This window comes from Stigmatopora argus, chromosome 13 (assembly GCF_051989625.1).
Source record: "Stigmatopora argus isolate UIUO_Sarg chromosome 13, RoL_Sarg_1.0, whole genome shotgun sequence".
Taxonomy (NCBI): domain Eukaryota; kingdom Metazoa; phylum Chordata; class Actinopteri; order Syngnathiformes; family Syngnathidae; genus Stigmatopora; species Stigmatopora argus.
The window spans coordinates 3112899-3124987 of NC_135399.1; the positions used below are offsets into that span (position 1 = coordinate 3112899).

Here is a 12089-nt window from a genome sequence, read left to right on the forward strand (position 1 = left end):
CTTTGGGTTATTTTCTGTGAAGTGCACCTCAATTTTTCTTCCGGGGAGCAGGAATAGATAAAGCATGATTCATGGATGTTTTATGTTAACACTCTCATGCTGCTTTTGTCCAAACCCTGCATTGAAGAGAGTTGACATTATGGTGGCCAGAAACGGCTGTCGAATCCTAGACAAGTGATTTAATTTCTTTACCTTCTCTAAGTTTTTAAACTCAAGCTTTGAGCATTTGCATGTATTATTGATGAGTATGCCTGACCTGAAATATTTTAGCTTGCTGCTCTCTTGAGCTATTCAAGATTTTAGGTGCTAATAATACATTAATAATTAATAAATGGAATGTGTTATTGAAAAACTAAAAGGTAATTACTTATCTTTTCTGTAAATTTGGTGTCAACACATCCATCGGCTTGGGAGCTATTGAACAAAATAGGGGCTAATGACAGTAATACATTAATAAATAATAAATGGAATGTGTTATTCAAAAACCAAAAGGTATTCGTTAAACAGAGGGTAATTACCTATCTTTTCTGTAAATTTGGTGCCAATACATCAAATTGCTCGGGAGCTATTGAAGATATTAGGTGCTAATAACAGTAATAAATTAATAATTAATAAATGGAATGTATTATTGAAAAACCAAACCTTAAACATAACGCAATGACCTATCTTTTCTCTCAATCTGTCAAATGGCTTGGGAGTTTTTGAAGATATTAGGTGCTAATAATAGCAATAAATTAATAATTGATCAATGTAATGTGTTATTGAAAAACTAAAAAGATTTCGTTAAACAGAAGGTAATTGGCTATCTTTTCTGTAAATTTGGTGCCAATACGGTGTTCGTTAAACAGAAGGTAGTTATCTCTCTTTTCTGTAGATTTCGTGTCAATCTGTCAAATGGCTTGGGAGCTATTGAACAAAATAGGTGCTACTAACAATAATAAATTAATCTATAATCATAAAAACGTGATTTACTGGTGTATGAGTGTGTGTGCGTGTTAAGATTATTTCGCTACGTTTGTCCAAACCGTGCAACGTAATTTTTTTATGGTGGCCAGAAACGGCTGTCGGATCCTATTAGACGAGTAATTGTTTTTTTTCACCTTCTCTATGTGTGTAAACTCAATATTTTATTTGTTAAACAACCATTTTTCAAAAGAGAACTTTTTTTTAATTGCGCAACAATTGTCTTTTGGTTCTAAACAAGCTTGTATTTAATAAATACACTTCTTGATAATTGTAGTACTTGTATTTCTCTATAGGCGCAAAAACATGTAGTATGGTAGTAATACAGTAATCCCTCGAATATCGCGGACATTGTAGACCAGACATGGCAGCGATAATTGAAAACGATGAAGTAGGATCATCCCTATTATTAGTACATATCATACTACATGTTTTCGCGCCTATACAAAAATACAACTACACAAGTACAATTATCAAGAAGTGTGTTTATTAAATATTACAGTCATAAGAATATGAAAAGACTGTAATTTAATAATATCTAAATTTAATATATCATTTATATATCAATATAATTCTGTAGGAGTAATTGTGCGCTCGTTTACTATTTATGCTGTTCGTACACCACACATACATATAGTAGTAATTAGATTAGAATAACTGTCTAGTTACGTAATTGTTTAGGGGTTTGAAGCCTTCCTACATTCTATGTTGTTTTTGATAGACACTTGCACACACCTACCTCCAAAGTAAAAACTGCCTCTATGGTCCATCGTTTCCAACAATTCGACCTCAGATGGCGGCTCGCTATCCACCGTCAGACGGATGAGGAAATTGTTCATCTCCAGACTCACATAATGCCACAATCCATCATTGATGGTGTAATCTGGAAGTGAACCAACAAAATGGAAAGCAGAGTTATTTGTTGCGTCTTCCTGCTAAAAATACTCCTCACGGGGTAAACAGTGTATGGCAATTGATGTTGTTTTCACAGTACTGTTTTACAAGCTGATTAAATTTCGCTTGCGTGTCACCTTTCTGCTCACCTGGAGACACCTCTGACTTGTGCCCAGAGACTTGCAGGGTCAGTTGGAGCTGGCTGTTGTGGATGTGTAGCTGAGCTCTATGGGGCCTTGGGCCGACTGGCACAGACAGGAGCAGCCCCTCGGCGTTCCACGTGCGGAAGTGGAAATGGGCTGAGAAGCCCCCAGTGGCAGACACTCCTGCAGCAGCTGACGGAATTGTCAGGAAGCTGCTGTTGGCGCTCAGGAAGGTACAAGACGCCAGCTGGGGCTGCGAGCATGAGAAGGTCACGTTGCCCTAGAGTGTGACACAGGCTCCAATTTACACCTCTTTTTAGGACAGCGTGTCTCATGTGAGACTGAATTCTATTTGTATGGAAATCAAGTTGACATGCTCGGGTACGGAACATATGGCTGAAGAACTGCCGTGAAACCCTTCTCTCACCCAGACCAAAATAATTTAACTCCAACTGTTTCAACGCATAAGCTTGATAGATTGGATGACATATTTAAACATCATAAATATAAGACTTCTTGAGGAATAGTTATATATTCCCATCTGAGGAGTTAGTTGAAATTCTCTAAGTCTCCAAATACGTAATTAAACTCCAACCATTCTAATGCTCAGTTGATTGGCTTTAATGTAAAATCATTTCAGACCATCCTAAATCCCTACTATGGAATACCTTAATTTCTTTTTGTGAAGTCATTTGGATTAATGGCTGATGCTAACTGTGACTGAAGTGATTAAGTTCCAATCATTTCATTGAAATAAATTGAAAAACAAAATCATGATAGCTTTAAAGCAGCGGTCCCCAACAATTTTCTCAGCACGGACCCTTAAAGCTCTTTCTATTTTCTTGCGGAGCAACGAAGGGGCAGGGTGACAAAAGACCAAAGCACAGACAATGTCAATGATGCCAAGAAAAACGAGTCAAAAACATAATAACAACTATTTATTATAACAACATTTTTCATTTCAAGTAAGAGGGCGACATTGAAAAGGTGGCTCGCAGACCAGTGGTTGGGGATCACTGATTTAAAGTAATTTTTGACCCAGCAGATTTGATAACTTTTTTCTGTTCACTCATAATACAAAGAAGTATCTGTTCCAATCACTCTATCAGAGAAATATCAGAGTAGTAGAAATAACTGGAAACTCAAGAGAGCCATGACATTATGTTCTTCACAAGTGTATGTAAACTTTTGACCACAACTGTATGTACAGGGGTACGTTGAGATACGAGCTTAATGCATTACGGGACTGAGCTCGTATGTCGATTTACTCGTATCTCAAAACAACGTTTCCAATACAAATGAACTAAAAACAAATCAATTTGTTTCAACCCTCTGAAAAAACACCAAAAAACAGGATATTGGAATGGAAAAACATTTTTATTTGTTCTAATTCGCCATCTATTAACAAAGTAACAAATAACTAGTGGTTATGATGTTTAATAGTACAAAAAATAGACGGATTTCGTGGAGGAGAGTGAGAGAGGGAGACTTTTTGCACTGCAACACGCTAGTACAATTACATAAACTAATTTAAATGAACTTTGTTTACGATACAGACACACTCAAAATTAAGTTTAATCTAACCTTACACTCAACTTAATTCTAATTTTGTTTTAGATTTTTATACCTTTCTTCTCCCGGCTTGACTCTGCCTTCACCCTGACTTTCAGCTGCAATCTATCGAGTGTTGTTTGCTTTTTGTCTTCCCTTCAAAATATTCCGAAAATGATGCACACAAATGTCCTCACAATAGCACAACGCACGACCACTTCCCAACAGGAAGTAGTATACTCCACTCGTATTTGCGATTTATACAGTATCTCAGAAATACCACGTGCGATGGGTTTTCTTAAGATTTTCCCTCCAAAGTAATACATTTGTTCTTCCTATGAAAACCATAAATATACGTGAGAAATAGTAAAATTCAACAATTTTAAGGCAATTTTAAGGGTGCGGCTTATATGTGGGGCGGCTTATCTTATATATATATAAAGCGATCAGGGCCATACAAAAATGGAGTTTCGTGCACAGACAAAACGCACCGACTGATTGGGTGCATCGACCAGTTTAGAGAACATTTTAGACTTTTAAGTGTGCCCTATAGGTGTGAAAATATGGTAGCTCGTAACTTACGAGAGCATCCGTCAAGTTTATGTTATGTTACGAGTCGTAACATAACATAAACTTTAAATTTAACATAAGGAACTTAAATTCCTATGCACACTAAAAAAGTTTAAATCTTACGTTACACTAAATTTAAACCTTCTTGTGCAATAACAAGGCAAAGAGGTTCAATTATTCCACCCCGTCTTTTGGGGTGAACTTTCTACTTCCCCATACGTATTGATGAGCCAGCTCAGTCATGTGTATACTACTCATGTTTTACAATTTTTTTGTGCTTAATATCGATTGTCATCATACGCCTTTGCTTCGCACTACCCTTCATTGCACCGGGTTGCTTTGGATCCATTGTTTCCCATAATTTTGCACTGACTAATGCAAAAAAAAAAAAAAGGAACGCTCCGCCAAGTGCTCGTAGAGATCTTTGCACGAGTGCGGTTAAATCATAAAGCAGCCACTTGCAGCCTGGCAAACTGGCTGTCTCAAATGCTCGTATCTCAAAATTTGTCTCGCATCTCTAGGTAAATGTTTGCCCGGAATTATACTCGTATCTCAAATTCCTCGTATATCGGGGCACTCCTATGTCGAGGTATCACTTTACAAAGTAGACGGCTTTCGGCCCTGGTAGAACAGGCTGGTATTTCATCTCCCATTATAACATCCACTGAGGGAACTATTTCAGCGGTGCAGGGCACATTTTCATATGCTTTATTTATTTTAATTAATAAATCATTTCCTTAAATTGTCTCTCATTTTTGTGTACCGGTACATCTTTGATAGCAAATTGGGACACTTTGACCAATTTTAAAGGATTTACTTGGTAGTTGTGTGAGGACCCTGGAACGAATTAGAGAATTTCTAAAGTAGAGGTACGACTTTATATATATATATATATATATTTTTTTTTGTATAAACATGGTCGTATTAATAGGGGTGATCCTACCCTTTTTCTATTATCGGGGGCCATGTATGGTCTACATTATCTGCGATATTCGAGGGATTACTGTAATATTATTAAGAATCCTATGATTATAAATATTTTTACTTATATATAAAATAAACTACTACTAGTATTATACATTGTACCAAAATAATAAAATGGAAACGCTCTTAATGTTAGACTTGTGAGCAGACATGCAGACCACTTGTCTTCCATGACGACCTTGTTACAAGATTTTGGGGGAAAATTAATATTTAATTTATCTTTACAAGTGTAGGGTTGACCAACTCTTGTTTTTAATGAGGCTTAAATTTGAATTATAAAGGGTAAGCACATTGGTCAGCTCCTCTGCTAATAGTGTATTTAAAACACATTTACGCATTTGAACGCATTTAAAAAATAAAAATGTCCGTCTCCGTTTTACCTGCGGTTTGCTGGCCACTTATTCAGGGTCTCCCCTGCCTGTTGCCTGTAGTTAGCTGGGATAGGCTCCGCATTCCTTCCGAGAATAAGCAATATGGAAAATGTATAACTGAATGAATAGGCTGATTTAATTGGTAATGTTATTACGCTGGCGCTGTCCTGGTCAGGGTAGCGGCCACCGATGGAGTATCAGCGTGACTGTCTCACTGAAAATCCCTTTTCCAGGCACTTTTTAATCTTCGCCGGGATCATGGCTAATCACCTCTGGCCGGTAGTGAGTTCCTGCTTTGTGTGCCTTTCTAGATCAGAAAGTTGTTTTTTGAGCTTTTCTCGAGTGTTCATAACATAATGTTAATTTGTGTGCTTACATGCGTGAGCAGAGCTGCCAACTTTACCCTGACAAGCAAAGCAAACTCCGGGACTCTGGACAACCACCCTAAACTCCAGAAATAAATAAAAAATTGGAATTTCGGAAAAGTACCAAATTTTCCATTTAAATGCCTCGAAATTCAGACCATAACTACAGCTTCCGCTTCTTACTTCCGCATTTAATTCAACTGCTTTGTAAACCGGATGAATTCGGTAACAGGAGCACATTGTAAATCATCCGAGTTACACATTCTGATAGTTGATTCGTCTTGTGTGACTTCAGCGTGGAAATCAATTCGGAATCGATTGCCTAGGTAGCCTCTATCGCTTGAACATTTTCGTTTTTGCTTTTTCACAAGGGAAGTATTATTAAGGCTGACTAAATCACCAGTTGTTTGTTTTGAAACAAATCCTATCATTTCCGGAAGGAAGTAGGCTTACACAGCACTGGTAAGTCTTATCAATATGCCTGCTCGAGTTAAGTGCAAAATGGATGGCAATTTGGATGAAACTAATAAGAAATCCAGACACTCGCAGAAGTTTATTGGTTCGTACGAAATATCCCAAAAGGACCGACATTTACACAGCGCACAACATGCATGTGCGACTTCAGCATGACACATGGGGGAATTACTGACTGTAAAATGCATGTAGAAGGACCCAAACTCAAAGATAAACTTATTTCCATTATGCTGTACTTTTTCAATAGTTTGCAAAAACACAATATTTGAATGAATGTAAAAACATGATATTAACAGTTTGATTTAAATTGTCCTACGTTATTTTTTTTTACATTTTATATAGATTTTGCGTGAATCGCACTCACTCCGGAAAAACTCCGGAAATGGGACAAGGGTACTCCTGAAATGGGGTCGACGGAGGTTGGCAGCTTTATGTATGTTTACTTAGCAGCCACTCCGGCTTCCAACCCATTGGAAAATGTCTGCATTTCTAAATCATTTTAATAGCTAAAAAATAAATCTCATCATTTTTTTCTCTTTTTTGCATACATAATTTCATGCAAAAATTTCATACGTTATTTTTATACCTTTATAAATTTTAAATGGTTAAGGGGGAAATATTAAAGCTTATGGAACCAATGATTTAATGTAAATATGCTTCTATTTACGATAAGTCACGAAACCACTTCTGGAAGCAATTACCGTATTTTCTCACATATAAGACATATTTGTCGCTTTAAAAAATGACTGAATCCCGGGTACTGCTTATAAGCGCATAAATTAGACTTCACATGCACGAAACTGCAAGGAGACAAAGACGAAACGCCATAACGCAAGACAATGCGGCCGATACGGTCATTTATTTCAAAATAGAGAAAAGATAAACAGATAAAACAGTAAACAAAATTTATTCGGACGTCTATGAATGAAATTCAAGAAAAAAACACGTATTTTGCATAAAACGTGAAAAAACCCACTCACTTGTGCCTGCCACTGCTCGCTCAGGGCGTCGTCATCTTACCATAATTAAACGTGCTCTGACTGGCCAGATGCGAGTAGCCTTGATAGATGCTTTCGTAGTGTTTACCATGTCAGCACATCCCAATAGTTTTTAAGACTGATCGAAGGTCTTGCGGTCGATCATTAAAATATCAGCCTTGATACCTATGTAATGTGTATCTCATGCTATTATTGCACGCAGAGACTTGGTTAACACTAGACCTCTATGGACACACTTCGTGGTTGTACTGCCAACGTTACTTCCTTTTCGAATTTTCTCTACGTGCAGGCAACACTCTTTCGGAACACAGAAAGGAAATGATTGTACATTCCACTTTGATTTTTTTTCCTTTTTTATTTCTTGTTTGAAAGTGACAACTATTGCTATAATCTGAACCATCGTAAGAATCGAGATATTTCGACATTAGAACTAATATGGCCACCACAACATCTTAAAGTTCTGATTAGGAAATTGTAATTTCTGTCATTAAAAACCATCAGGTTCTTGTGAAGATAGATGTATTTATTTTTTTCACATTGAATAATTTGATATTTTGCATTTACAATGACAGTCATTTTAACTTCCTTATGTTATTGACCCAAATAATGTGCAATCCAGCAGACAATCCTTTGGATTCAAACACTATCTCAGAAATACCACGTGCAATTATTTTTCTTAAGATTTTCCCTTCAAAGTAACACATTTGTACTCCCTATTAAAACCATGAATATGGAGGTGAAAATTGTGAATCAGGGGGTGTCTTATACAAGAGAAATGCTAAAATTCACTAATTTTAAGGCAATTTTCAGGGTACATCTTATGTGGAAGTGGCTTATATGCGAGAAAATACGGTAATTTCTTAAAAAGAGGTACCACTTTACACACATGTTTGATAAGTGGATCAAGTGTGTATCAGAAAGTGTTCCCAAAAAAGATTATTAAAAGTAATTAAAGTAAAATCTGAGAAAACTGCAAATCATATGAAAAATCTGGCTCTATAAAATACTGACTCTAAAACATCCTAGGTTTTGGCAAAACTGACTTAATTTAACTTAAGTTATGGAACCAAACGATTTAAATTTAAACTATGGTCCATTCCTACACAGTGCGGTCTCCAGGAGCAGCACTGGGGGGGGGCTGGGGTTTTTATCGGCGCCCGCAGCAAAGTGCAGAGGAGAGCAATCACAGTCCTCTTGACTCCCAATTAGATTCCCCACTATCAACCTCAGGTAGATTGTCCCATTGAAATTCCATCAGCTCCCATCAGGGCAGTTGCTCTCTCTCTCTGGCTGTCTACTTTTTGTTGTCAGTCAAGGACTTTTAATGCCGCAATCACACTTTAAAGGCCTAGGGCAGGCTTGTCTAAAATATTTTGTGAAAGTTTCCAGTGGTCTTATTTTTAGACCCTACAAATATCTCCAGTTTATTGAAAATTATGGCCATTTTACAGTTCCCTCAGTTCAATTTTCCTTCCAGAAATCCTTAAAGGGCGGTGGGACAAGTGATTAGCCTCACAGCTTTGGGGTCATGGGTTCAAGTCCAGGTCGGTCCACCTGTGTGGAGTTTGCATGTTCACCTGCGTGGGTTTCCTCCGGGTACTCAATTTTTCTCCCACATTCTAAAAACATGCATGGTCGGCTGATTGTACACTCTAAATTTCCCTTAGGTATGGGTGTGAGTGTGCGTGGTTGTCCGTCTCCGTGTACCCTACGATCGGCTGGCCACCGACTCAGGGTGTCCCCCGCCTCTGGCCTGGAGACAGCTGGGAATGGCTCCAGCACCCCCCACGACCCTAATGAGGATAAAGTGGTTCAGAAAATGAGATATCAGAAATCCTTAAATGCAAATAAGTTTGTGTTAAAGTAATGCTGGATGATTTTGAAAACAATATATTTATAGTTTTTAGGCCCATCTTGGTGGTCAGCCTCTAACCTCAAATACCTGTGCACAAACAGCAGCCCTATTGAAAATTTCCTTAACCCAGTTTAACCCACTTTCCTCATTTGAGGACAGCCTGTATTTTTTTCTTACTTATGCATTTTATGCAAATGTCACGAACACATTGCAAAAATCAAACACTTGTTTACTTGGATTAAAATGGGTTATGGTCATCCAACGTTTTTTTTAAATAGCCACGTGAGGTCGATTGTCATCGTTTCTTTTTGTGAGGCTGAAAATAGTCTGCTGGCCAATGGTGACAATTATTCCATATTGTACACCAAGTTTTGTTTTGAAGGCACATTTACAAAGATAAAGACAGATGCCTGTCAAAATTTCTGTAGGTTTTATTATTCATTACTTTTCGTAGTGTAAGGAGAGTTGTTTTATCTTTATTGCACAACAGAAGAACAAAATATTAAAATTACTATAAATGATTGAAATCCATCATAATTTAGTATATTCTGTTTTCTTTTGAAGTAACTTAGTTACTTTCATAATTGAATAACGGAGAAAGTAATTCATTTACTTATTCACAGAAGTTTGAAATTTGAAAGAAAAAGATGTGATAGTTATCCTGATAATTACCGATATCAACCGATATTTTTTATCGTGATAACAGTTTTTGTCATATGACCCAGGCCCAGCTTGACATAAGACAAATTTCCATGACTTAACCAGGTTTTGAACACCTCTTTCATCGCCAGATTCAAACACCTTTTCCTGGACCTTCAAGACCAATTTTCCAGTTCCATCAATACCTTCTAAACAACAGTTTTTTTCTTATGATAAGGCAGAAATAAAATATGAGGCTTTCTCACAAGTATGCAAACATCTTCCAAAAGGAACATACATTCCCTGTGGCAATGAACATTTTATAGCAAACTCTGAGCTTGCCCAATAGAAGTTCTGGTGCAGTGAAATCATGCTGTTTTGTGGATATACACAGACAATTCACAGCTGGGAAACATCGATAAATGCGTTTCTCAAAGTGTTCTGAGCTTTGGGACACTCGAAATATGGCTCTCACGCGTCCAATCATGACAATAAATAGGCCTGGTTATAGGCCTGTTTATTTGGAAGTTAGAATGGAGAAGCAAGCGCAGAAAAAAAGCTAATTGTGAATTTAGAGCACAGACACTCTTTTGGGCACGTCTTAGGTACTTGGTGTTTCGCACTACGTGCATGCAATTGTGGAATAAATATAATGCCGTACATGGGCATTGGTAATGTGTATAATGTAGTGACTTAAGCCTGCACGGAGAATTCTTAATTGCAATGGTCTAGTTTGTCTGAGTCTTTGCAAAACATATGCATGATTTTTGGCATATTTTCAAATGGCCGCTATGTTATTTAAGTCAAAAAACGTATTACAGTCTATTTATTCTTTTATTTGCAAAACTTTATCACTTGCGACCATTTTGAGAACTGTGTCTACCATTGTTGACAGGTCGCAGATGACATTTTCTCGGTTTAAACCGATATCTTGCTGTTGTGATCTCATTGTCTGGACAATTTTGTTTCTACACGGCATTTCATATCAGGGGTGCTGGAGCCTATCCCAGCTGATTCCGGGCCAGAGGCAGGGGACAACACCCTGACCAGCCGATCGCTCAAGGCACAAGGAGATGGACAACCATGCACACTCACACCCATACCTAGGGGCAATTTAGAGTGTCCAATCAGCCTACCATGCATGTTTTTGGAATGTGGGAGGAGTACCCGAAGAAAACCAATGATATCCCAGGGAGAACATGTAAATTCCACACAGTGAGGACACACCTAGAATGGAACCCTCGAGCCCAGACCTTGAACTTACTAAAAAATCCTATGCCAGAATTCTATAACCTTTAAGCAATTAATGTGTAAGATATACAAAGTGTGATTCAAATAGCAAATAGCAATAAATATTTTGTAAGATACTTAATATGTTGTGTGAAAAAAAAAGTTAAAAGAAGTACATTTCTTTTAGTATGTCCAATAGAAATTACCACTATCGGAGCTGCCAACCTCCGTCGACCCCATTTCAGGAGTACCCTTGTCCTATCTCCGGAGAATTTCCGGAGTGAATGTGATTCACGCAAAAAAAAAATAAGTGTGGGAAAATGTAAATCAAACAGTTATTATCATGTTTTTACATTAATTGAATTATTGTGTTTGCAAACTATTGAAAATGTACAGTATAATGAAAATAAGTTTATCTTTGTGTTTGGGTCCATCTATGTGCGTTTTACAGTCAGTAATTCCACCATGTGTCACACTGAAGTCGCGCATGGATGTTGTGCAATGTCCAAATGTCGGTCCTTTTGGAGACGTCATCAACATGGGATATTTCGTCAAATAAGAAACAATAAAATTCTGCGAGTGTCTGGTTTTCTTAAAAGTTTCATCCAAATTGCTATCCATTTTGCGCTTATTCCGAGGAAGCATATTGACAAGACTTACCAGTGCTGTGTACGCCTACTTCCTTTAGAAGAACAAATGATATGATTTGTTTCAAAACAAAAGACTGGTGGTTTAGTCAGGTTTAATAATACTTACTTCCCTTATGAAAAAAACAAAAACGAAAATGTTAAAGCGATAGAGGCTACCCTATGGAATCTATTCCGAATCCATTGCCACGCTGAACTCGCATAAGACGAATCATTCGTCCGAACTTGTAACTCGGATGATTCACAATGCACTTGTGTTACTGAATTCTTCCGGTTTACAGTGCGTTGAATCAAGATGGCGGAAGCCGTAGCGATGGTGTGAATTTCGAGATATTTAAATTGGATATTTGGTATGTTTCTGAAATGGTTGCTTTCAAAAAACATTAAGTGACAACTTTTTTAGGA

At 37.4% G+C, this 12089-nt stretch overlaps 1 protein-coding gene across 5 annotated transcripts in view; it reads right to left on the bottom strand.

Moving 5' to 3' along the window:
- Positions 1 to 12089, bottom strand: part of LOC144087060 (contactin-associated protein-like 5) — a 224095-nt gene that overhangs the window by 87898 nt on the left and 124108 nt on the right. For all 5 annotated transcript variants that reach the window (XM_077617334.1, XM_077617335.1, XM_077617337.1 and 2 more), the window contains 2 exons: positions 2007 to 2280; positions 1703 to 1846 (listed from right to left, as the gene is read on the bottom strand). In XM_077617334.1, coding sequence (XP_077473460.1) covers positions 1703 to 1846; positions 2007 to 2280 — 418 coding nt within the window. The remainder of the gene's footprint in view (positions 1 to 1702; positions 1847 to 2006; positions 2281 to 12089) is intronic.